Raw genomic sequence first — 27,763 nt, forward strand, 5'->3', positions numbered from 1 at the left:
AGAAAAATGGATCCCTGGATTTCAGGGAAATTTTTAAATGGTCTCAAATCCAAAGGGTTTCCTCAGTGAATCCAAAGCAACTACTTCAAGAATTATATACAACTGTAATTTCACCAAAAAGTATTCTACCTACTGAAATTGTATAAAATAATCGTATACACAATAAACACCAATCTAGGCCACTTGGCTTTGAAAATGAAGGAATTCTTGGACTGGGTGTGGTGCAGCAGGTTCAGGAGCTATATGGGACTCCTACATCCAGTATCAGAGCACCTGGTTTGAGCCCCAGCTACACTACTTCCAATTCAGCTTCCTGCTAATGCACCAGGGAGGCAGATGCCTGGGTTCCTGCACCCACATGGGGAACCTGGATGCAGTCACTGGGTTGCGGCTCCTGGCCTAGCCCTGGCTGTTCACAGGCATTTGCAGGGGTGAACCAGCAAGACGGAAGATCAATGTCACTGTGCCTTTCAAATAAACAAATACATCGTTTTTAATAAAAGGAATCCTGGGTTAGGCATTTGACCGGCAGTTATGGCAGCAGCATCCCTTATCAGAGTCCCTGCATTCAACTCCCAGCTCTAACTCCTGACCCCAGCTTCCTGCTAATGCAGCGGTGACAGTTCAAGTAATTGGGTTCCCACCACTCACATGTGAAACCTAGACTGAATTCCTGGCTCCTGAATTTAGCCTAGCCTAGCCCTGCCTGTTATAGTTATTTAGATGTGAGCCAGCAGGTAGGAACTTAATCTCTCTACTTCTCAAATAAATAAAAATGAAAAAATTCAATATGGGTCCCCTTTCAAGTACACCCTGCACCAACCACTGAACTTTTAAAAATAGGCAGCTGCAACAGTAAACGTAAAGCCTAATATGAAAGCAGACTTCATAAATTACTAGGATGCATAAAAACTATTTTCTCCACTAGCACAGCACAGGGTTTTTTGTTTTTGTTTTTTAAAGATTTATCTATTTGAAAGGTAAAGTTATACAGAGAAAGAGGGAGACAGTGAGAGAGGCAGAGAGAGAGATCTTCCACTGGCTGGTTCATTCCCCAGTGGCCACAGTGGCTGGGGCGAGGCCAGGTTGAAGCCAGGTGCCTGGGACTCCATCCAGGTCTCCTTCCGCTGCTTTCCCAGGAGCAACAGCAGAGAGTTGGGTGGGAAGTGGAGCAGCCGGGCCCCACGTGCTGGCTTATTCTGCTGCACCGCAATACCCATCCCTTATGCACAAAATTATTTAAAATACTGCATAAAATTATCTTTAGGCAACTGTATAAGGCATGTAAAAAAACAAATTTCACATTTACTCTTGGGACCAGCTCCCAAGATAGCTTATTATATATATGCAAATATTCCAAAATTTAAAAATAAAACAAAATATTTCTAGCTCCAAGCATTTTAGAGAAGGGATACTATACCTGTAACAAGCCAATTTTAGCTTAAAAGATCTATAAAGTTTTTTTGTTTTGTTTTTTGTTTTTTTTTTTGACAGGTAGAGTGGACAGTGAGAGAGAGAGACAGAGAGAAAGGTCTTCCTTTGCCGTTGGTTCACCCTCCAATGGCCGCCGCGGCCGGCGCGCTGCGGCCTGCGCACCGCGCTGATCCGATGACAGGAGCCAGGAGCCAGGTGCTTTTCCTGGTCTCCCATGGGGTGCAGGGCCCAAGCACCTGGGCCATCCTCCACTGCACTCCCTGGCCACAGCAGAGAGCTGGCCTGGAAGAGGGGCAACCAGGACAGAATCCGGCACCCCAACCAGGACTAGAACCCAGTGTGCCGGCGCCGCAAGGCGGAGGATTAGCCTAGTGAGCCGTGGCACCGGCCTAAAGTTTTACTCTTACCTTATTAATTAAAATATCCCAATTACCAATTACAAGATCTAAGGTAATTTATAGAAGTAGTTCTAAAATATGGAAGCTTTCTGAAACCTACTATTCATAACACCAGGGATCAGGGAGTGAAGATGCAGTTCACTTGTCCTAATGACGCAATTATGTGAAAGAATTCAAATCAAGGGCCTTGCTTCATTTGTTCCGCCATACTGTCTCTCTATATGTGTTCTTCATGAAAAACAAAACCAGGGGCCAGTGCTGTGGCACAGCGGGTTAACACCTGGCCTGCAGCACCGGCATCCCATATGGGTGTCAGTTCGAGACCCAGCTGCTCTACTTTCAATCCAGCTCTCTGCTATGGCCTAGGAAAGCAGTAAAAGATGGCCCAAGGGCCTCTGCACGTGCATGGGACACCCTGAAGAAGCTCCTGGCTCCGGACTGGTGCAGCTCCAGCCGTTGGGGCCAATTGGGGAGCGAACCATCGGATGGAAGACCTTTCTTGGGCCAATGCCATAGCTCACTTAGTTAATCCTCCGCTTGCAGCGCAGGAATCCCCTATGGGCGCCGCGTTCTAGTCCTAGTTGCTCCTCTTCCAGTCCAGCTCTCTGCTATGGCCCGGGAGGGCAGTGGAGGATGGCCCAAGTGCTTGGGCCCTGCACCTGCATGGGAGACCAGGAGGAAGCACCTGGCTCCTGGCTTCGGATCGGCGCAGCGCTGGCCATAGCAGCCATTTGGGGAGTGAACCAACAGAGGGAAGACCTTTCTCTGTCTCTGTCTATAACTCTGTCAAAAAAAAAAAAAAAAAAAAAAAAAGCAGGCCTCTATCTCTGCCTCTCCTCTGTGTAACTCTTTCAAATAAATAAATAAATCTTAAAAAAAAGAAAAGAAAACCAAAACAAGACACAAAAGAACTGCACGTTCCCCTGTCTTAGAACATAAAGTGAAGAGACGCTATCCAGCCCCACAAGATGGAATCAGAAGACATTCCTCCGTTGGCTGATTCCCATTCCAAGCAAGGATCATCAGCATCTTGCCTCTCTTCCACCACCTGTAATAATGGCAACAACTGACTCATCCACAAAGTTGGTCAGAATGTGACCTACACATGGTAAACAGAGCACTTGAATTCTTAACTAGGCAGGTGATGAGTTAAAACTGGATAGCATTTTAATGATTACACATCCACAATACGTCAACTAATTCCAGTGATACATTCCTAGACGCAAAAGCGTAATAACCCTTCATTACTGGCCTAAGACAGAGGCTTTTTCTAGTCAAATTCAACATTAACACAGGTTTCTAAATATGAAGAAACATTTTACAACCATATTTTAAAATCACATAAATGAAGATATCAAGGACTTTCTACTTCAGACTTCAAAAGATCCCAGTAAAAAGTCATGCCAAGAAAGTAAAACAAAAATTTATGTTTACTGCCTGTATTTATGTGCAAAGATATTAAGGTCTAAAATTTAAGACTTTAAAAAATTTTTATAAAGGTTTATTTATTTGAAAGGCAGAATGATGGCAGGAGTGGAGGGAGAGACAGAGAAATTCCATCTGCTGGTTCACTGCCCAAATGGCTGCAATGGCTGGGGTTGGACCAGGCCAAAGCCAGGAGCCTGGAACTCCATCCAGGTCTCCCATGTGGATGCAAGGGCCTAAGCACTTGGGCCATCTTCTGCTGTTTTTCCAGGAGCAACAGCAGAGCGCTGGATCGGAAGTGGAGCAGCTGGGACCCAAACCAAAGCGCATGTGGAATGTGGGAATTTGCAGGTGGTAAGATTGTAAGTTTGTGCTTTATAACTCTAAGTTCAAATCTCTATTCCCTGGAAGACAATACTAAGATATTTCAAAAAGTTCATGGAAAATGTATAATGAAAAAATTATTTCTGGATTTAAGTTACCAAAAAAAAAAAAGACACTTAAATTCCATTTTCCACAAACTTTTTGAAGTATCCCCAGATATGACTGTACATTCATATGCACACTTAAGAGTTATGGGACAGGGTAGGAAGCACTGTGGCATAGCGGGTAAAGCCACCGCCTGCAATGCCGGCATCCCATGTGGTGTCGGTTTGTGTCCCAGCTGTTCTGCTTCTGATCCAGCTCCCTGCTAAGGGCCTGGGAGAAGTAGTGGAAGATGGCCTAAGTGCTTGGGCTCCTGCCACACCTGGAAGAAGCTCCTGGCTTCAGCCTGGTTGTCCCAGCCATGTGAGGAGTTAGGCAGCAGATAGAAGATCTCTCTCTCTCTCTCTCTCTGTAGCTCTGAGTTTTAAATTAAAAAAAAAAAAAAAAAAAAACACATGGAAAAGGGCTCCAGCAACAGTACTGTGGAACTCTGTGTCCCCAGACTGAATGTAATATGCATGAATCAAATTCTTAAAGAAAATATTATATGCAAAATATGTTCAGATAGTATCAAAATATTCAAGTTGGAAAGACTTAAAACCATCTAAGCCAACTCCTTATTTGATAGATAAGGCCACAGACACCCAAGAAAGCATCGAAAGCCCCAGAGTCTTCCTGGCCACTGAGCCCAGAACCTAGGGCCAGAACCCTGGACAGTCTGCCAAGCGCGTGTTCTTTCCCACAACCCACACGCCACATCCCCACTACCGACCTCCGGCAGAGACAAAACTCCCAGACTAGGTCCGCTGGGCTGAAGGGTGAAGACGTCAGCTAAACTACACGCACAGGCAGCTCAACTGCTTTCTTTCTCCCTTATTGCCCAAGAGAAAATAATTTTATTACATAAGTCCAGTTTCCCAGCAAAACAGAAACTAAAAGACATGGATAATAAATTTCAGGAACAAAACAGGACACTTAATGGGAGGGTAGGCCTACAGGATAATCCCCTTTATCAGATTTTATAAGATACCTCCTTTTTGTCAATATGGAAATAAGAGAATGAATTAAACCTGACATTAATTCATGACACTGCTGGTTATTCAACCTAAAATCTATTTTTAAAGATTTATTTATTTGAAAGGCACAGTTACAAAGAGGGAGGGAGAGACAGATATAGAGATATCTTCTATCCATTGGTTCATTCCCCAGAGGGCCATAATGGCCAGGGCTGGGCCAAGAGCTTTATCTGGGTCTTCCACGTGGGTGGCAGAAGCCCAAGCACTTGAGCCACCTTCCAACTGCTTTTCCCAGGCCATTAGCAGGGAGCTGGATCAGAAGTGGAACCAGTGCCCAAACAGGATGCCGGCATCATAGGCAGTGGCTCTACCTGTTATGCCACACAATGCTGGTTCCTCTCCCCTTCTTTCTTAGTAATAAAATCCTGATTTTATTCAGTGCAATTAAAAAGCCATGTTTTCTAGTCTTATTTGCAGCAAGGGTTGATCACCTGACATTTCTTACCCTGACTTATCAGTGAAATTCATAGGGAGGGCCCCACAGGTTGGGAGTAGGGGGCAGAGTGAGTGAGTTCTTATCCCCTCGCCTTCCTGCTTTCTTAGCCTCTGTACCAAATATTAAGGTGATGGCAGGAGCGAGCCCGTTAGGATGCAAACTCCATAGTAAAGAGAGTTTGGGGCTGGGTACACAACAAGGAGTCTGGTTCCCACTGACACCAAGCCTGCCTGCATTTGTCTACCAGCTAACCTCTCATTATAGTTATACTGTTTAAAAACTGGAACTGGCAGCCAGTTACGATTCCTGAGTTATTTGCTAAACAATCACACACTAAATGCATTCACATACATATTTCATATAACCCTCAAAAACAAATTATAGGTATTTTCTGCACTTTTTGGATGAAGAAATAAAACAAAGGCAGATGCAAATCCAAATTTATGACTAAAGCCTATACGTGTTTTGCTATATTTTACTTCACCAAATGTAGCACATATCTGAAAAAGAATACACATTTCAAAATATTATCTTAATCATTGTCATATAATGTGTCATAAATCCATGCAATCGTCTATCCATTAAAACCGTGAAAACCCATGTTCAGATTTCAACAACTCTGAAGGCAAATTCTCTACCTAAAATCCTCCTTCGGCTGACTGATGATCGGAGTTCACACCTTCAGAAAATTAACAGGTGTGGCCATACTGGTTCCAAAATATCCCTTACATCATAAAAAGCAAAAAGCTCATTTAGGGAAACCCACATGATCTTCGTTACACGTGTTGCACTCTAGTGTATACACACACACACACACACACACGCCTACCTCCCATGACTAATTCACAACCTCTTATCCTTTAATCAAGCTAAGCCACCCGCCACCTCGCCAACCCCTGGGTGCCCTCTTGCCTCCACGACATTCAACTTCCTCCAAGAAGCCTGACAGACTCAACTCTGTACTTTTCCAAGACCCCATCCCCTTTTGAAACTTACATTTAGGGTGCCTATCTTTGTACAGTATCTTTATAATGCCATGTTAGGCTCCTATTCTTTTTTACACAAAATAAAGAAAAGGTACAAAGTAATAAATAGTAACTTTTAAGTAGTACTATTGAAAGACTAAAAAAAAAGATGGAAACCAACAATATGTTGTTTTGTTTTGTTTTGTTTTGTTTTTTACAGGCAGAGTGGACAGTGAGAGAGACAGAGAGAAAGGTCTTCCTTTTGCCGTTGGTTCACCCTCCAATGGCCGCTGCGGCCGGCGCACTGCGCTGATCCAAAGGCAGGAGCCAGGTGCTTCTCCTGGTCTCCCATGGGGTGCAGGGCCCAAGCACTTGGGCTGGGCCATCCTCCACTGCACTCCTGGGCCACAGCAGAGAGCTGGCCTGGAAGAGGGGCAACTGGGACAGAATCCGGTGCCCCAACCGGGCCTAGGACCCGGTGTGCCGGCGCCGCAAGGCAGAGGATTAGCCTATTGAGCCACGGCGCCGGCCCCAACAATATGATTTTTAAAAAGCTCTGAATATTTAAAAACAAGATTTATAGGTTTTTTCATTTTATTTTAAAAGACTAAACTGCAGCACTGAAGTTTAGTTTTCTGGCTTGGAATAGAGATAATTGCTTTATGAATGGAATATTCCAACAATAGGCACACTGTCAACTGCCCAGAGTCAATTCAGTGCCTAATAAAAAATAACATTTAATGCAGCATATCCTGTATCAAGAACTGAACTGTTTCCCCAAAATGTTTCCTCCCCTTCTCCACACACAAAGACTACCACATTTCATCAACTCTACAACACGCCGTGTAATGATAAACCGAGAAAGCAAACAGCCGCCAATCAGTCTGTGACTCAACACCAATTTTCAGACATCGCAAGATGTTAAGATGTGGAGGGAAAAGCCTTAGCATCTATAAAACCTGATGTAAATCTGACATTGTTTACTAACATAACAACACTTGTCATCTTCACACAACACCCATTTTCCTTCATGGCGAAATGTATTTATATGGTTTTATTGTATACTTCTATTGATTTGATTATTTTATTAAAGAACCTACTAATACACCAGACACCAGGCTAGGTGCAGTTAAAATACTGGATGGTAGTATAACAACTTCTCTTCTGACATACATTCACTGGAGTAGCTTTCAAACTTTCTCATCTCAGTACCCTTTTATACTCTCAAAGACTAAGGACCACAACAACCTTTTGTAATGTGAATTTTATCTAAAAATATTACCATTTCTGAAACTTAAAATATTAGTTCATTTAAATATTATGCATGCTAACACAAATTATTTTTATGAAAAATAACTATAGGGGCCATTGTCAGGTCACAGTGGGTCAAGCCACTACCTGTGACACTGGCATCCTATCTGAGTGCCAGTTCAAATCCCAGCAGCTCCACTTCCAGTCCAGCTCCCTGTTAATGCGCCTGGGAAAACAGTGAAAGATGGTTCAACAGCCAGATCTGGGCCAGGCTGAAGCAAGGAGCCCAAAATCCATCCTGGTCTCCCACACGGTTGGCAGGGTCCCAAGTACTTGGGCATCTTCCACTGCCTTCCCAGGCACATTAACAGGAAGCTGGATCAGAAGTGAGACAGCGGGACTAGAACAGGCACTCCAATTAGGGGATGCTGGAGTCACAAGTGGCAATTTAATCCATGGCTCCACAATGGTGGCCCCAAGAATGGCATTTTTTTAAAGTGATTTTATGAATCTTTTTAATGTCTGGCTTAATAAAAGAAACCTAGATTCTCCTATCTGCTCCTGCATCCAACCTAGTCAAATATGTTTTGAATGAAATCAGAGAAGAGTACTGTAACAGACTTTTCAGGTAATTCCGTACATTCCTCAAGGATATTACCCCACAACTTGACAACTGGTAGTTTTCCAACTACAATGTGGAACCTGAAATCATTATCAAGGACTTTTCATACTCCTACATTAAAATCCATGGTCTGCCCTGCATTTTGAATGGATCTTTCACTCAAGCATGGTCTCCTGTCATACACTGGCCATTAGAAAAATAACTGGTACACTAACTTGACACAGATCTTCCAAAAGCTGGCACATGCCGTCATATAACTCAGAACGTCATGGCAGAGACGTAGTATTAGAAAGCTGTCAAACACATGGTAGCAGTTTTTCAAAATTCTGAGTCTTAAGGTTCACATTTTATTGCTGGCAACACATGCTACCAGTTTTTCTTGAAGTGACAGACTCATTTAACTCATTTTTGAAAAAATGCTGACCAAACACCCAAGTTCAAATAACCAGTGTCAGTTATATTTTCAAATACAAAAGCAGCTCATTCAACTCACAACTCAAAAATCACACAAATGCGTTTTATAATAAATATATGAATAATATACTCTCAAAATGTTTATTTACTTATTTTTCACCTACTTGAAAGCAACACAGACAGAGGGTTGAAGGGGATCTCCCAGCTGCTGGTCCACTCCCCAGATCCCTGAAATAGTCCAGGCAAGGCCAGGCCAAAGCCAGGAGCCCAGAACTCCATCCAGGTCTCACATGTGGGTGGCAGGACCCAAGTATTTAAGCCATCAATGCTGCTTCCTGGGGTGTACACCAATAGGCAGCTGAAATCAGATCAGAGCCAGAACTCAAATTCAGGCCCCCGACACCCATGTGAGAGTCCAGGATGAAGATCCATGATCTGGCTTTCGTCTGGCCAAGCCCTGGCCACTACAGCCATCTGGGAAATGAGCCAGCAGATGGAAGATCTCTGTCTCACCCTCTAACTCTGCCTTTCCGATAAGTAAATCAATCTTTTAAAGAAAGAAAAACAAACAAACAAACAAACAAAAAAAAAAACAGGGCTGGTGTTGTGACATAGCAGATAATGCCGCCTGCAAAGCCAGCATCCCATACAGGCACCAGTCCATGTCCCAGCTGCTCCACTCCAATCCAGCTACCTGCTAACGGCCTGAGAAAAGCAGCAGGAGGTGGCCCAAGTGTCTGGGGCCCTGCCATCATTTGGGAGATACAGATTAAACTCCTGGCTCCTAGTTTCAGCTGGCCCAGTGCTGACTAATGCAAACTAGCAGATGGGTGATCTCTGTTTCTCCTTCTAACTCTGAAATTCAAAGTAAGTAAATCATTTTTAAAAGAAGAAAAAAACCTACTAAGCAGGGCTGGCATGGCACAGTGGGTTAGAACGTCACATATCCCTTCCAGCATCCCATATCAGAGTGCCGGTTCTAGGCCCAGCTTCTCTGCTTCTGATCTAACTCCCGACTAATGCATCTGGAAGAGCAACATATGTTGGTCTAAGTGCTTGGGCCCCTGCACTTAGCTGATGAACCAGCGGATAGAAGCCACCCCCAACCCTGTCTCTCACTCTCTCACTGTAATTTTGACTTTCAAATAAGTAAATAAATCTTAAAAAAAAAAAACAACACTGTCATGTTTACTTTTTATTTATGAGTATTATATTCATAAACAGGATTAGCTAGGACATTCTTGGGTTATGCTTTAATTCTTTTTCACACAGATGTGACTACTGACTAGTAAGACTGAGTTTACAACTCACAGATGAAAAGCAGGCTCTTTATTTCAATGTTGGCCTCTATTTTTCTATCAACAATAAAAACAAAGTTTCCAGAGTTTACGGCCCTAATCTGTAGCAGTGCAAGTATCAGTACTTCTTAAACTGTTATTGAAGGCCAAAATGATATTGCCTAGAAAAATGTAAGTATTAACTTTCATTCAAAGAGCCCTCATATTCAGAAAGCAACTGCTGCCTTTTAATACTATTATTTGCAGTCCAGGTTTTCTCTAAGTATAAAAGCATGCTAAAACCTATGTGAGTGTAATATCTACTGAAATTTAACTTTAAATAATAAGATGTCATCAGAGCTTCATCACAGCTGACAAAACACTCTAAGAATGACAGTTAAGAAATAAAACAGCCAGAACTGGCAGACTAAAACCATTATATTTTATCCAGTTCATTCAAATGAGTAATAAGCTCCAATTTAAAAGCACACAAGTCATACAGTAATTCTTGATTTATAAAAAATAGAATTTCTAATTCTATTTCCCATTAAGCAAAGAGAAAGATAAGACATGTCTGTCTGTCAAATTAATCCAGTTCAAAGGCTTGAGTACATACACCAGGTAACCAACCCTTCCCCCAAAAAAGAAAAGAAACGCAAAATAAACACAGGTAGACAAGGTATCTTAGTGACCATTCTTTCAGTTACAAGATGCAAAGGGGCCAAACTTAATCCTGGGATAAACTCCCGCGGGGCAGGGGACCACTCCCATTTACCTTGCCTGAATGGGACAGGAGGATGTTGAGTGACACAGATTTCTAGCCGTCCTGAGGATTAGAGAAAATACTTTGCAGCTCCTGAATCTCACAGTGACAAAACTATCTAGCTCAGAATGGACAAATTCTTGAGAAGAATAGGAACACACAATTTGGATCCCAAGTTCCATGGTGTCTCACTTAAGTAGGCAAACTGAAGGTGTTGCCTGCTATTTTTACATTCAGGGGATACATACTGTTTAGCCTAAGTTCAAGTTTGATATATAATTGCCAAAAAGCACAAAATAAAAATAAACCAAGTGTACTTTGATTTTCAAATTTCTAGAACAAAAAACATGGCTTTACTACTACTTTTAAATAAGCTTGTATTTTAGATATTATAAAAGATCTGGAAATACCTTCTCTCCAAAGGGGGTAAACGTATATGTGTATGGGGGGGTTATCTAAAGGGATTTTCTAGGACCAGTGCTGTGACACAATGGGTTAAACCACCTGCAGCGCCAGCATCCCATATGGGTACCAGTTCGCGTCCTGGCTACTCCACTTCCAATCCTACTCCCTGCTAAAGTGCCTGGGAAAGCAGAGGAAGATGGCCCAAGGGTTTAGGCCCCTGCAACCACATGGGAGACCCGAAAGAAGCTCCTGGTTTCCGCCTGGCGCAGCAGCAGCCATCTGGGGAGTGAACCAGCAGATGGAAATCTCTGTCCCTCCTCGTCTCCAACTCTGCCTTTCAAGTCAATAATAAATACATACATACATACATACAGGTACTTTCATACCAGTGAGTTTAACTGCCTTGTTTGATTCCTAGAAATCAAACAGCACTAGCAGAAAATGGACACAGAGACTTGAAAACACACAATATATGAAAATGAAGCCATAGTCTTTAGGAACCTCCAATACGGCCTTCCTGATAATCATACATCATGGTCAACCCCTTACTAAACTCTTTGCTAAATCTCTAACAGAAATAACCCATTAACTAACTACTCAAGGGCAGAATCTGGTTACTAATGATTCGAATTGAAGAGTCTGTAGAAGGAAAAAACAAAGCAGAGAGTTCACACCAGCATGGCTGACAACACAGGTCTATTCAAGTATGTGTCATCTGACCATCAACCACACAACTTAGGAGCTGTCCTTTACTGCCAGGAGAAACGAGCGACAATCCAGATAATCAGACTAACAACATCCTCACAAGCCTGCCTACTCTCCTTCTGACTTAAAAGCTATCTTGGTTTGTATTCTTAATCTATAGACAGGAAGAGAGGCGAAATACAGGGTTTTCCCTTTTATTCATTATCGAGATGGTGCCTGTGGAAAGTTCATTCAGCACCAAATTACATCATCATCAATACTGTTCTTCCTCTATTCACCCAATAATTTTTTTTAAGATTTTTTTTAAAGATTTATTTCATTTATTTGAAAGTCAGAGTTACACAGAGAGAGGAGAGGCAGAGAAGAGAGAGAGAGAGAGGTCTTCCATTCGTTGGTTCACTCCCCAGATGGCCGCAACGGCCAGAGCTGCGCCTTTCTGAAGCCAGGAGCCAGGAGCTTCTTCCAGGTCTCCCACATGGGTGCAGGGGCCCAAGGACTTGGGCCATCTTCTACTGCTTTCCCAGGCCACAGCAGAGAGCTGGATCTGAAGAGGAGCAGCCAGCACTAGAACCGGCGCCCATATGGGATGCCGGCGCTTCAGGACAGGGCTTTAACCCACTGCACCACAGTGCCGGCCCCTTTTTTAAGATTTATTTATTTGAAAGGCAGAGTTACAGCAAGGCAAGGGCAGAAAGAGAGAGACATCTTCCATTCATTGTTTCACTTCCTAAATGGCTGCAACAGCCAGAGCTGGACTAATCTGAAGCCAGGATCCAGGAACTTCCTTCCAGTCTCTCACATGGGTGCAGGGGCCCAAGGACTTGGGCCATTTTCCATTGCTTTCCCAGTCCATAGCAGGGAACTGGATCAGAAGTGGAGCAGCCGGGACTTGAACTGGCACCCATATGGGATGCCGGCACTGCAGGTGTCAGCTTTACCCGCTACGCCACAGCGCTGGCCCCTCACCCAATGATTCTATCAAGCATGTATTACTTTCTATATTTTTGTATACTTAAAAACAACATTAATATTGGCTACCAAGTTAAGGTATTTAAAATGCATTTCCTTCATTAATCCATTTGAATATAAAAATAATCTGTAATAAAAATCCAAACTGTCCAAGATCCACATCATGGGATGATTCCATTATAGATTCTCCTGGTTTGGACTAGTAATCTGACCAAGACTGGTAATGGGGAGGAAAAAAAAAAAAAAAAAAAACACGAAAAACCAACCCAGTTTCTTTTCTTTGAAATAAGGGTTATGTAGTTTTAAGCTTTCTTACTAATTTCTTTAGATTTTTCAAGATTAGCAAAAAGGTACTAAACATCTAGCTCTCAGTGTAAGACCATAAAACAATATATACAACTACATTACACTTTGTCATCTGATGGACACAACTCTAACCCAATCAACTCCTCAGATACAAATGCTGCAAAAGAAATGTTCACCTGAATTTTCAATGAATCAGCCTTTCAGGAACTGCCTATACAATATAAAGTCAACTTATTAACAAGCAAAATCCAGAGCCTCACCTGTACAGCTATCATTTGAACAAACCAACTCGGCCTTTTTACGAGACTGAGTGGCATCCCAATTGCTTCTGAGGTAAAATGAACCAGGCCCACCCTGTATCTAATCTCCTATTTACATCACTTCATCTAAGATTTTATAAACCAAGAAACCTTTACCAGTGTACATGATTTAAAAAAGAGACACACGGGGAAAAATGCTTGCCTAATATCAAAACACAAATATGTAACTTACACCATAAATAACAATTTCATGTGTTAAGGAGTATCTCCTACTCTCATGCATAACGTCTCCCTGAAGAGGGGGTGCAGGGGCAGGTGGAGCTGTGCCCTGGCATGTCCCTGTCCCACATGTGAGTGACTGAGGACAAGCACCACCTCTGCTTCTGATCCAGCCTCCTGCTAGCACACACCCTGGGAGGCAGCAGATGATCAAAGTCCTTTAGTCCCTGCCTCCCCTTGAGAGACCCCACCCACCCACCCACACACAGAGAATTGTGGGCTCCTGGCTTCAGCCTGACTCAGTTCTAGCTGTTGCAGGCATTTGGAGAGTGAACTAGTAGACAGAAGGTCTAACACTGTTGCTCTGCCTTTCAAATAAACTTCAAAAAAAAAAAGTTAGGGGCCTGCTCTGGGGCTCAGTGGGTTAAAGCCCCGGCCTGCGGTGCCAGCATTCCATGTGGGTACCAGCTGCCCCACTTCTGATCCAGCTCTTTGCTACGGCCTGGGAAAGCAGGAGAAGATGGCCCAAGTGCTTGGGCCCCTGCACCCATGTGGGAGATCCAGAAGAGGCTCCTGCGTTTGGATCAGCACAGCTCGGCCATTGCGGCCGTCTGGGGAGGGAATCAGCGGATGGGAGATCTTTCTTTCTCTCTCTCTCTCTCTCTCTCTCTCTCTCTCTCTCTCTGCCTCTGCCTCTGCCTCTCTATAACTCTGCCTTTCAAACAAATAAATCTTAAAAAAAAAAAAAAAAAAGGTTAGCCAGGAGGCTGGACAAAAGATATGGATTGCATTCCCAATCAAAGAAGTAATACTCTAACTCAAAATACGGCTCCTCCAATGCTACAGCCCAGGGACAGACCCACCAGCAACGCCAGTTTTCCAGACAATGGCAGAGTGCAGCCAAGCCTCTCACCTTTACAAGGGTGTGTGTGCTACTCCTCCCTGAAGTCTCTGCAGAGCCAGGTCAGATCAGTAGCACCCATTCAAACCGCCTACCTAACGCCCTAGATACCTACACAGCAGGGGGAGGTGAAAAGGATCCTTCACCCTTCATGAGCACACAGCTGCCCTATGGGCTTTCCACCTGGCTCGCGAGGATCTGGGTTCTACTGGGCAGGAGCGGATACTTGTACACCACACACATCCGCCTGCAAACCAAGGACTCTCCTCAAGCGGCTGCTAAGACACATAGAATAAACTACCTGTCCTTAAAAACACAGTAATTCTTCTCAAATCTGATACCCAGCTGAGAACCACTAATGCAACAGCAGCCCCTCAAATGCATGAAATGACTTCTCTGTGTTTTCCAATATTTCCACACTGCACTTAAATTACGCTTAGGAATTAGAAATACACTTTATGTTACATGCTCACTGCACCATCCCTGTACTGACTATGGAGACAAAGTCTACTCACCCAATATACTCCACACTGTGGTCAACTTCAATTAAAACAGGCATAAACCAGATGGTCTTTTTCTTGTTAGCCAAACTAAAAGCTCCAGCTGTCAGTAATTTTTAAGCAACACACATATAAACACCCAAATATAAATTAAAATGTCTAATTTATTAGAAGGTATGACTTCAACAACTATTACAAAGTAATGTCTTTTTTTTAACATTTATTTATTTGAAAGGCAGAATGACACAGAGAAGGGGACGAGAGAGCTTGAATCTGCTGGCTCACTCCCTACATGCCTGCAAAGCCAAAGCCAGAACCAGTAACTCCATCCACATTTCCCATAAGGATGGCAAGAACACAATTATTTGGGCCATCGTCCACTACTTCCAAGGAACATCAGCAAGAAATTGGACCAGAAGCAGAAATGAAGGGGTGGGCACTGTGGCAAAGCAGGTTAAAGACCCAGTCTGCAGCATCTGCTTCCCACATGGGCACTGGTTCAAGTCCCGGCTGTTCTACTTCCGATCCAGCTCCCTGCTAATGTGCCTGGTAAAGCAACAGAGGATAGCCCAAGCCCAAGATCTTGGACCCCTGCACCCACTTAGGAGGAACCAGAAGCAGCTCTGGACTCCCGGCTTCAGATCAGCCAAGTCCCAGCCGCTGCAGCTATAGAGAGAGAACCAGTGGTAGAAGACCTCTCTCTGTCCCTACCTCTCTCTGTAACTCTTTCAAATAAATAAAATAAATGTTTAAAAAAAAAAAGCAGAAACGAAACTCAACATCAAGTGCTCTAACATGGGTTGCAGGAGTCCCAAGTGACAGATAAACCCACTGTGCCACAACATCCACCCCAATGTCCAACATTATGGCAATGTCTATTAATGTCTATAAATTAACCTATCAGCTCGTAGAGAATACCCAAAAAAAAAAAAAAAATTTAACCTTCATCTCATTAAAAGTTAACTTTGGGGCCGGTGCTGTGGCATAGCGGGTAAAGTCGCCACCTGCAGTGCCAGCATCCCATATGGGCACCGGTTCGAGTCCCAGATGCTCCACCTCCCATCCAGCTCTCTGCTGTGGCCTGGGATAGCAGTAGAAGATGGCCCAAGGCCAGCGCCACGGCTCAATAGGCTAATCCTCCGCCTTGCGGCGCCTGCACACCGGGTTCTATTCCTAGTCGGGGAGCTGGATTCTGTCCCGGTTGCCCCTCTTCCAGACCAGCTCTCTGCTGTGGCCAGGGAGTGCAGTGGAGGATGGCCCAAGTGCTTGGGCCCTGCACCCCATGGGAGACCAGGAGAAGCATCTGGCTCCTGCCTTCGGATCAGCACAGTGCGCCGGCCGCAGCAGCCATTGGAGGGTGAACCAACGGCAAAGGAAGACCTTTCTCTCTCTCTCACTGTCCACTCTGCCTGTCAAAATAAATAAATTAATTAATTAAATTTTAAAAAAAGTATTAAGAAGATGGCCCAAGTCCTTGGGCCCCTGCACCTAAGTGGGAGATCTGGAGGAAGCTCCTGGCTCCTGGCCTCGGATCAGCACAGCTCCGGTCGTTGTGGCCAATTAGCGAGTGAACCACTGGATGGAAGACCTTTCTCATCTCTCTCTCTGCCTCTCCTCTCTCTGTGTAACTCTTTCAAATAAATAAATCTTTTTTAAAGTCTTTTAAAAAAAGTTAACTTCAATAATTGAGAAGCATATTGAGGGGTACTCTCAGAATCTGTTTCCAGGGGCTGGCACTGTGGCACAGAGGCACCAGCATCCCATATGAGCACCAGTTCAAGTCCTGTCTGCTCCGCTTCCAGTCCAGCTCAGTGCTAACGTCCCTGGGAAAGCAGCCAAAGATGTTCCAAGTGCTTGGGCCCCTGCCACCCATGTGGGAGATCTGGATGGAGTTATACGCTCCTGGCTTCAGCCTGGCCCAGCCCTGGCTGCTGCAGATATTTGGGGAATGAATCAGCAGATTGGAGATACCTCCCTCTTCCTTTGCCTGTCACTCTTTCAATAAATAAATAAAATCTTAAAAAAAAAAAAAAAATCAGTTTCCAGTTCTGTCACTGAGCTATTGCTGGTTTCTTTTACCTGAATTTAATCTCTATGAAAATTGAAGACACTGTCTATACAGAGTCCTATGCAACTATTTGTAACCTCACAGGAGGTGCTAAGGAAAGGTTAAAAAAAAATTTATCAATACTTTACAAAAGGAAAAGGTTACCATCAAAAAGTGTGCCTACCTTTTAAAAAAAAAAAAAATTATTTGAAAGGCAGAATTAGAGAGGGCAATCAATTGTGTGATCAATCCTCCATTCCCTGGTTCACTCTCCAAATGGCCTCAACAGCTGGGGCTCAGCCAGATCACTCCGTCTGGGTCTCTCACTTGAGTCGCAAGAGCTCAACTTGGGCCATCTTCTACTGCTTTCCTAGGCACATTATCAGGGAGCTGGATTGGAAATGGAGCAGCCAGGGCTCAAACTAGCACTCATACGGGGTACCAGCAGGTGGCTGCTGAACTGCCGAGCCACAACTCTGGTCCCTGTCCTTACCTTTTTAAAAAGATTATATAGGAATCAACACTGTAGCACAGCTGTTAAGCTGCCACCTGTAACGCCGGAATCCCATATGGATGCCGGTTCAAGTTCCTTGCCAATGTGCCTAGGAAAGCGGTGGAAGTTGGCCCAAGTACTTGGGCTCCTGCACCCATGTGGGAGACCTGGAATAAGCTCCTGACTCCTCTAACTCCTGGCTTCAGCCCAGCCTAGCCAGAGAGCTACAGCCACCTGGGTAGTGAACCAGCAGATGGAAGATGTCTCTGTCTCTCCTTCTAACTTTGCCTTTCAAACAAAATAAATAATTCTTTTAAAAAAAGTATGAGGGGGCCGGCGCCATGGTTCACTTGGTTATCCTCCGCCTGCGACGCAGGAATCCCATATGGGCGCCGGGTTCTAGTCCCGGCTGCTCCTCTTCCAGTCCAGCTCTCTGCTGTGGCCAGGGAAGGCAGTAGAGGATGGCCCAAGTGCTTGGGCCCTGCACCCGCATGGGAGACCAGGAAGAAGCATCTGGCTCCTGGCTCGAATCGGCGTAGCTCAGCCGTAGCGGCCATCTGGGAGGTGAACCAACGGCAGGAAGACTTTTCTCTCTGTCTCTCTCTCTCACTGTCTAACTCTGTCAAGTAAAAAAAAAATAATAAATTTTTTTTAAAGTATAATGAAGTCTTGTTAGCAAATGCAAAAACAAATTATTTTTGACTATAATTCCTAAAGTGCTATTCCAAAGGCCACAAAACAAACACAATTCACAAGGAAAATTTAATTCACTATTTCAGATGAAGGAGGAAGAAAAGCAGCTACAAAACCAGCTTCAACAAAGTCAGGCCCTAGGAACACGTTATTTAATGCATCATCACAATTTTTGTGTATGAAATACAAACTCATCAGTAAAACTTAAATTCAAACTAATTTTTCAAAAGTTAAATATAGGGTGCACATTTGGTGTGGTGGTTAAGACACCACTTAGGGGGATTGGTGCTGTGGCACCGGCATCCCATATGGGTGCTGGTTCGAGTCCCGGCTGCTCCAACTCCGATCTGCTCCCTGCCAATGTGCCTAGGAAAGTGGTGGAGGATGGTCCAAGTGCTTGGGCCCCTGCACCCACGTAGGAGACCCAGATGAAGTCCTGGCTCCTGGCTTCAGCCTGGCCCAACACCTGTTGTTGCAGCCATTTGGGAAGTGAACCAGGAAATGGGAGACCTCTACCTCTCTCTGATAATCTGCCTTTCAAGTAAATAAATCTTGAACAACAACAACAAAAAAGATACCACTTAGGAGGCCCACATCCCATATCAGAGTCCCAGCTCTGCTTAAAAATTCTCTATTTCTGCTAATGTGCACCCTGGGAGGTCAGAAGCGATCACTCAAATACTTTGGTCCTGTAACACATGTGGGTCTCCTGGCTTCAGCCTGGCCCAGACACAGTTGTTGTGAGCATTTGGGGAGTAAACCATTGGTTGCAAGAGCTCTCACTCTCTCTCTTTTTCAAATAATAAAAAAATGCTAAACATACACTTACCAGATGTTCCAGCTATTTCTCTTAGCCAAGAGGGGGAAAAAAGCCTATGTCCATACAAATGTTCAGAGCAGCCTCAAAATGGAAATAACCCAAATACCACCAACACCAAGAGGTAAATGCATACAAATAGAGTATAAACATGGAATACCAAACCCCGCCATAAAAAGGAACCAACCAGGTGAATCGCAAATTCCAATCAAAGAATCTACACACAGAGTACACATTGTACATCTACATGGAATCTTACCAGGCTACTTCAGATACTTTGTGGAAATGGAATTAACAAAAAATTAACCAGAAAGCTCTGAAACTCACTTATAGTTTATTCCAGAGTTTACTCCCATGACCTTTAGGAAGACCCTTTGTACAATGCTAGAAACATAAAAAAACATCCCATGGGGGCCAGTATCGTGGCCACTGGCATGCTAAGCCACTGCTGTGACAGCAGCATAGCAGACTGGAGTGCAGGTTCCAACTTCCTGCTAATGCACCTGGGAAAGCAGAAGATGGGCCAAGTACTTGTGCATCAGTCACCCACGCAGGAGATCAGGATGGGAACTCCTGGCTCCTGGCTTCAGCCTGGCCCAGACCTGACTGTTGTGGCCATTTGGGGAGTGGACCAATGGATAGAAAAATCTTTCCCTCAGTCTCTCCCCCTTTGCTTTTCAAATAAATAAGTAAATCAATCTTTCAGAAAAGATGATCTTTAGCAACAGAAATCAGATCAATGGCTGAGGGAGGGAAGAAAAGACTACTAAGAGACCCAACAGTCTACAGCCACACCACCCTGAACGCGCCCACGCCTGAACTCGTCTCATCTCAGAAGCTAAGCAGGGTCAGGCCTGGTTAGTACTTGGATGGGAGACCCCCAATAAACTCTCAGGAAAGATGAGTATGTTCGCTATCACGATTGTAGTGATAAGGCTTCATGATTGATGCATGACATTAAAACATCAAATGTTATTTTTTTTTTTTTTTTTTTTTTGACAGGCAGAGTGGACAGTGAGAGAGAGAGACAGAGAGAAAGGTCTTCCTTTGCTGTTGGTTCACCCTCCAATGGCCGCCGCGGCCGGCGCACCGCGCTGATCCGATGGCAGGAGCCAGGAGCCAGGTGCTTCTCCTGGTCTCCCATGGGGTGCAGGGCCCAAGCACCTGGGCCATCCTCCACTGCACTCCCTGGCCACAGCAGAGAGCTGGCCTGGAAGAGGGGCAACCGGGACAGAATCCGGCGCCCCGACCGGGACTAGAACCCAGTGTGCCGGCGCCGCTAGGCGGAGGATTAGCCTAGTGAGCCGCGGCGCCGGCCAAATGTTATCATTTTAAACATGTATAGCTTTCTGTATGCAAGTTATAGCTCAAGAAAAATATCAAAACTAATTCTACAGCCTTTGCAAGTCCAATCTGACCACGAATCCAACTTATTTAACCTATCAACTCACAGAAGGCACTCAGAAGCGCAGAAGCATGCCTAATCTTAGAATCACTATCACAAAAAACAGAGTGTAAACAATGAGAGAACAATCTCGTCTTTAATCACTACACCAGGCTGCCTATTTCAGCACCAAAGGACACCAAGCAAAACACAAGAAAACCAAGAATGAGGGTCCACTAAGTATGTGGCCTCATTTTTATTTCAGTATTTTAATTCAGATGTTTACTTTCTTTGGTCTAGAATCATTCCTAGAGGATAGAAATAACTCAAAGAAAAACCTTAGGTGTAAAGATGCTCATTTCAACTTTATTACATCAAAGAATCACTGGCACAGCTGTGGGACAGCATATTCCATGCACTACTATGTCTGGTTTTAAGATTTCTTCACTTGAAGGCAGAGTGAGAGAGAGAAGAGGGCCAGGGAGAGGGAGAGAGATCTTCCACCTGCTGGTTCACTCTCCAAATGACAACAGCCAGGAGCTTCCTTCCTCACACAGGTGCAGGGGTCCAACGACTTGGGCCACCTTCCACTGCCTTCCCAGGTGTATTAGCGGGAAGCTGGATCAGAAGTGGAACAGCCAGCACTCAAATTGACATTCCAATACAGGATGCTGCTATCACAAGTGGCAGCCTAACCCACTGTGCCACAATACTGGTCCCTGTGCCCGTTGTTTTAATTTTTTAAAAAACTTATTAGAGAAACAGAGACTGACAGGGAGAGCAAGCTATCATCAGCTGGTTCGCTCCAAGTGCCTATAACAACAGGTGTTAGAGCAGGCAGGAACTCAATCCAGGTCTTCTACATGAATGGCAGGGACCCAACTAATAGAGCCACCAGCACTGCCTCCCAGAGTGTGGGCTAATTAGCGGGAAGCTGGAATGGGAAGTGAGGCTGGAACTTGAACTCAAAGGCTCCAAAATGCGATGCGGGCGTCCCAACTGGGATTTTTTTTTTTTTTTTTTTTTTTTTTTTTTAAGATTTATTTGAAAGGCAGAGTTATAGGAAAGGGGAGAAGGGAAAGAATAAGGGAGAAGGGAGAGGCAGAGCTTCCACCTGCTGGTTCGTTCCCCAAATGGCCACAATAGCCAGGCGCTTCCTCTGGTCTCCCAAGTGGGTGCAGGGGTTCAAACACTTGGGCTTTCCCAGGCCCGTTAGCAGGGAGTTGGATCGGAATTGGAGCAGCCAGGACACAAACTGGCACCCACATGGGAAGCCAGCATTGCAGGTGACAGCTTAATCTGTTATGTCACAAGACCAGACCCCTAACTGGGATCTTACCCACTAGACCAAACACATGCCCCTATGCCTGTTATTTTTATCTGATAGAAATAATTACAAAAATATTAAACAGGTACATAGATATGATTCAACAGGTTGAAACAACATATCCTGGGAAGAACAATAGATGGGAAAAACACCAAGAGGTTAGCATTCAACAATAATGGTTCTTAAACTGTAATACCTGGACCACAGCATCAGTATCACCTGGAAACCTCTTTGAACTACAAATTCTTGGGGCTGGTGCTGTAGTATAGCAGGCAAAGCTGCCACCTGCTGTGCCGGCATTCCATATGGGAGACCTGGCTGCTCCACTTCCGATCCAGTTCCCTGCTATGGCCTGGGAAAGCAGTAGAAGATGGCCCAAGTGCTTGGGCCCCCCACACTCGAGTGGGAGACCTGGAAGAAGCTCCTGGCTTCAGATAAGTCCAGCTCTGGCAGTTACGGCCACTTGGGGAGTGAACCAGCGTATGGAAGACCTCTCTCTCTGCCTCTGCCTAATAAATAAATCTAAAAAAAGAAAAAGAAATATAAATTCCCAGACTTCACCCTAAACCAACTGAGTCGGAAAAGTACATGGTGGGACATTCCTATATGGGATACTGTAACGTGTTCACCAAGCCCTCCAGAAAATGAGTACCACACTGGGGTCTGGGAGGTTTGGAATAGCTCAGGGTTCTGGCTTTCTGGACCCTATAACTAGTTCTGCATCACTGTTTAAAGGTTAAGTTAGGAGGTAACTATTTTCTTTTTCTTTTGTAATGTCTATTTTCCTCAATTATTACTTTTAGAATGCAACAAAATTTTTTTTCATTATTTTATTAAATGTACACTCTGTGGAGTCCACAGGCATAAAGCTTTTGTAAGCACTGTAATCTAAGGTCTGAATTGCATGCCTAGAATTCCAGTGACTCTTAAGACCATCCAATCTGCTAAGACTGAACAAGATTCCAAATTTAAAACACACACACACACATACACACACACACAGTGCTGGGAAGATAGCAACACTACAAAAACAAAACAATCTAGGCTGTTCCAACACACGCACACCAACAGGGGAAGGAAACTTTTATGGGTTACATCTGCAAAAATTTTTCCCCCTAAAAGATGAATTTTTAGGCTTGTGTATAATTTACTAGAAGTGCACTGAAGAAATCAGATGTTCTAAAGCTGTGAACTCATACAGGTTCTTGCTTAACCAAAGTATCAGCATGCTATATTTGTCACCAAAATCTAGGCAGGGAAGGCAAATTCAGAACACTGGGAGTTGCCAAATCTTTAACTTTTAGCTTGAAGACCACGAAACTGTCCCAACCTCCCTCTCATCAACTCATTAAAACAGAGGCCACAGAAAATAAAAGGCAAATCCTAGGTTCCCAACTGACACTGGAGCAAGTTAAAAGATCCTAGAATCATTTACGCTGTGCACACAAATTAAAGAGTAACAAAGACTACTAGATGAGGGACAGAACAACTACTGATTAACAGCAAAATACCAAAGCTGAAGTCAAAGACTAATGGCCACACATTTTAATGTTTTAAAAATATCATTTAAATACAAGAGTACAGATCCCTCTATACACCTCATCACAGAAATTCACTTTTTAACCTTTCTATTCTTTAAGAACTCAACTGAAAATACATGTTACTCAAAAAGCAAGGTGACACATTCTGGCGTAGTGCTGACCCGACAGAAACACAGCCTCACTTCTCAGCCTGAAAAACCATTTCTTCTTTCTAACTACCAAAGCCCCATGACCACTCACACTGGACTTCTCACTCCTAAACTGCCACCAGCACGCCTGGCACACAAAATGGGTGACTCAAACACCTGACAGTCTGAACCTGCTATAGAAAGCTCTCCAAAACCCTAAACACTCACTCCTGATGGTAATGAATGTAGTTGTAAGACAACGACCTTCAAAGCTCTATCACTCTTGAAGCTTTTTAAGGAATCTTAACATTTCTACCCTAATTTTGAATTCCTGCATGAGAACCAGTGAAGGAGACTGACCCTGCTGTGTGAAAATTCTCTGTATTCTGAGTTCCCAACTCTTAACTTCAGTAACAAACATGGTGTATGCCAAGTCACCACTATTATGAGATCCACTCTGCTGAGCTGATTTAATTTTTCTGCACATTTCTTCTACTTGAACAGGTCAGGGTTTCCTCTCCTTTCACCCCCTGAAAATACACTAGGTCCCCTAAGGCCGCGGCCCAGGTCTCCCCAGCCCCCAGCTCTTTTGTATGTAAACACACTCTCTTGTCACACACTCCATCAGCTGTTCCGTAGCTCCACCCCTCCTCCTTTTCCGGGTAGTAACAGAGCGGCCAATGAGCAGTGAGGAGCTCTGCCTGCGGCCTTTTGCCTGCATAGCTTTTCCAAAACAAGCAGCTCTAGCCTTCAGCAGGGGCCACTGGTTCACAGATAAAAGGATCACCAGCTCGGTGCAACAGGGTGAGACGCGTCACCCCCACCAACAAGGAAACCCGTGTAATCTGAGCTGTTTGTTCCTCCACCAGGGAGAACTTAAACCGATATTCCTTTAGGGCAAATCACGCTTTAAGGTCACTAGAGCCCCAGTTCTCAGACAATCTAAATAATCAGCCAGTTGCAGATGGAAACCTCAGAGGCTGCCAAGCTGAGAGCAGCACGGGATCACCCACTACCTGACTTCGCAAACAAATGGCAGCGCTATTCCAGACCATTCCACAAGATTCAGGCTAACTGCAAGTTTTTTAGTTGTTGCTTTTGGTGTTTTTTTTTTTTTTTTTTTTTTTGGGGGGGGGATTCTTACAGCACCCAAAAGTCATGAAAATCAGTTTCTAGGCTCCTGGGGAGGTTTGCACAACCCTTAGCAGAGGATCAGGAGAGAAACAATGAATGAGTCAGAGTTTCAGAACATAATCGCCCAGCAGATTAAATGCATTGGTGCAAAACACTCACTCCCTGCATAACTTGGGAGTCAGCTCTCCTCCGACCAACCCATCACAAAAGAAGTATCGTCGACTCCAAACAACCAGAGCCAGTCTCTCCCATGAACCTGGCAAGGTGGTGGGAGGCAGTGGCCAATTAGTTACACAGCCTCTTCGCTCGCTACCCCCACACGGCTTCTTCCCTACTCTGTAGGCTCCCTTGCCAGGCTGTAAATCCTGGTGGTGTAATTGCGCTCAGGAGACACCCAAAAATGGGCTGAAAGAGGAGACTGCAATGAAGCCAGCTATCAGCCTCCACACCAAGGAAACCATCCAGGAGCAATGAGGGGCAGCAGGCATTACACATTCCTGCAAACCTTTTCTTTCTACTTCCTCTCAACCATCTTTCATTTTCAACCCCCGGCCCTTTCACACAATTGCACACGTTTTAGTAGTGGGTTGGGGAATTCTCCTGAACCGAACCGTTTTTGCTAAATATACCTTGTACTCAAAAAAAAAAAAAAAAAAAAAAAAGAATTATTGGCTCCCTTTGGGCCTACTGAGGCAAATTCAACAGGGAAAAGGAGGCCACAAAATCCCTCACCCCTACCACACACACACACACACACCCGAAAATTTTAACTTCCAAACTATGCGAGATCAGAAAATCACACACACAAAGCTGACCTCCGGCCTCCCCGCTATCTGCCATCTACGAGACCCGCGATTTTAAAGCCGCCCCTGCTTTCTTTTGTCAGAAAGGAGGAAGGTGGGGAAAGAACAGAAAGCCAGAGCATCTTTGCCTTTCTTCATCTTCTACTAAAAATAAGCTATGAAATAAGCCACTTAGGGGAAAAGAAAAAAAAAAGACACCCTGCTGTTCTTTGTCTGTTTTCTTCTCCCTCTGTCCCCCCTCCCCGCCCCACTCCTAAATGCCGTAATCATTCTAGATGCCACAACTACTCAATGAACAAAAGGCACCGTATGGAAAAGGCATCAGGTCAAGTTAGGCCTCACTCTTTTCCTCAATCTGTTAAAAATTTATGTACGTACATAATCTGACATCGATCACAAACAGCTGGAATTCTCTGCCCCCCATCCCAATCACACATTAAGTAGAAATTTGCATTAGGTGTGACAGTAACTCTCAATTCAAGGTAAAAATAACTCATTTCTACCACCATGTCATTTCCTAGTTTCTAAACAAAAATAAAACCCAAAACTGCTTTGTCTAAAATACACCCACAGTCATAGTTACAACCTTATAAAACTCCAATATTACTGGTATCATTCACATATTGACAAAACAATCCCAGCCATAAACACCTCACAGTTGATTTCACTTGTGCCTAGCCATGTGTTATTTGCACATTATACTCTATCACTTGCTTGTGTCTAATCCCTATGCCCACCCCCCAAAATCTTAAAACTCCAAACCCTAAACTCAGAAGTTCACCTACTGTTCCTAATTCCTAGCCAAGTCTTCCCTGGGTGAGGAGAAAAACATCTTAACAAAAAGATTATTAAAAAAAAAAAAAAAAACAGTAATAATCTCTTGCCCAGGCAACTTCCCTCCCATCCCCCACCTCCAAACCATATGCAAAAACTACTTTTAAAAACTTCTGCAGATCCCATCACTGAGTGTTTGACCATCATCTATCCCTACAAAGAAGTAAAACAGTCGATCGGAAATGGCAACAAATAAAAGCCAGGAAGAATTCACCTGAAGAATCTGGCCCGGCAACCTGAGTTATATAAACAAAACCCTGCAACAGGGGGCAATGGGGGGGATGGGGTGAGGGCCAAAGACAAACAGGAGACACTTTTTTTTCTTAAACGGCCTTTTACACCCTACCCCCTAAACCCCCCTCCCCAGGGCTTAGTTGTTCCCCACACGAGGGCCCCCCTCAATCTCTAACTCATCCCCTCCAAAGCGATTCCTTGATTTGTCACAGGAACTTTCGCGAATTTCTCTAGCTGGTCATGAAATAATCAGCCTGGACTCCAACCAGAACCCTTGCCTGCTGGGGGGGTGGGGGGCTCCCCCCCACTGCAACCTCCAGGGAGAATAAAGTTGGGGCGGGGGCAGGGCGAGTACTCCCCAGGAACCTTAGCCTCACGCGGGGAGTTCTGCTTGGGTGGGTGGTTCTCGGGGGGCTGTCTCCTAGGGAGGCCTGCTCTCCCTGCCCCCAGCTGTCACAGCCACAACATGGAGGGAGGCTGGCCGCAGGGCCCGGGGGTCCTCACCGCACGCGAGCACGGGTGGGATAGGCTTTGTCAGGAGGGTCCTGCCAGGACCAGCCACCGCACCAGGAGTCCCTCACTTAAAAAACACACCGAGCTCTTTATTAGCAAAGGGGGCCCTGCGCCGACTACTCTCTTCCTAATATAGAAAGGAATTAGGGATAAAGAAGGTCGCTGGAGTTACCCCAGTTCAAGAGGCATTGTGAGAGCAGGGAATGGGGGCATCTACAGGGAGAAAGGCCTCCCTCTCGGGAAATGTCTGCCTGGAGTCCCGAAATACAGAGCGAACAAACAGGAAAGAGAGACCCTGACGGTGGGCCCAGCGGTAGACAGAGTGAGGCGGCTGGTCCTGGGGGAAGAAAAAAAAAAAAAAAAAAGAGGCCGTATTGGGAGCCCCAAAGAAAAGTCACGGGCGCTGGAGGGGCGCTGGGGGGGGGGGGTTGCAGGAAGAGCAGGAGCTACGCATATTGTGGGGTGCTGCAGATAAAGGGGAGCTGAACAGGCCCTCGCTTCCTGGGAGGTGCCGGGAGCCGCCGTGGGCGCCGCGGGAGGAGGGGGCAGTGGCCTGGGGTGCCCCGGGGCCCTCGGCCGAGCCTCAGGGGTCCCCACGCCGGCCCCCCCACCACAGCCACGATCCCCCGCCTCGAAGGATACAGCTTGACCACGTCCGTGTCCATCCGCCTCTTGCCGGGACTGGGGGATGACATGGTGTCGCCGCCGCCTCCCCGTCGCCTGCGCCGCCGCTGCCTCTCTCCGGTCCTCGGCCCCGTCTGTCAAGGGCCCGGCCCCGGCTCTGAGGAGCCCGCGGCCGCGCCGGCTCCTCGGCGGAGGTGGCAACACCCCCGATCCCGTCGGGTCCCGTCGGGTCCCGTCAGCCGCCGCCGCCGCCCCCCGCACGGGGGAACACCGGCCCGGTTCGGCCGAGTGGGGGTGGGGACCCCGCGGCGCCCGGCTCCGCCGCTCTCTCCGGCTGTGGGGCCGCCCCGGCGCCCCGCCGCGCCACGCTCCCTCCGGCCCGCTCTAGCTCGCTCGCCCGATCGCCGCTCGCCCGCGCACCCCTCGCCGACTCCTGGCA

The 27,763-nt window shown here is 45.4% G+C and overlaps 1 protein-coding gene across 3 annotated transcripts in view; it reads right to left on the bottom strand.

Moving 5' to 3' along the window:
* UBE2H (ubiquitin conjugating enzyme E2 H) overlaps positions 1-27,482 on the bottom strand; it is a 110,744-nt gene extending 83,262 nt beyond the window's left edge. For 2 of the 3 annotated variants that reach the window (XM_008258202.5, XM_008258200.5), the window contains exon 1: positions 27,343-27,482. In XM_008258202.5, coding sequence (XP_008256424.1) covers positions 27,343-27,395 — 53 coding nt within the window. In that variant the 5' untranslated portion in view covers positions 27,396-27,482. Of the gene's footprint in view, positions 1-26,691; positions 27,060-27,342 lie in introns of those variants that run through there. The other variant, XM_089328582.1, reaches the window with a different exon arrangement.
* Between the last annotated feature and the right edge of the window lie 281 nt (positions 27,483-27,763).

Source organism: Oryctolagus cuniculus, chromosome 3 (assembly GCF_051225735.1).
Source record: "Oryctolagus cuniculus isolate XC-2025 breed Fujian yellow rabbit chromosome 3, ASM5122573v1, whole genome shotgun sequence".
Lineage (NCBI taxonomy): Eukaryota > Metazoa > Chordata > Mammalia > Lagomorpha > Leporidae > Oryctolagus > Oryctolagus cuniculus.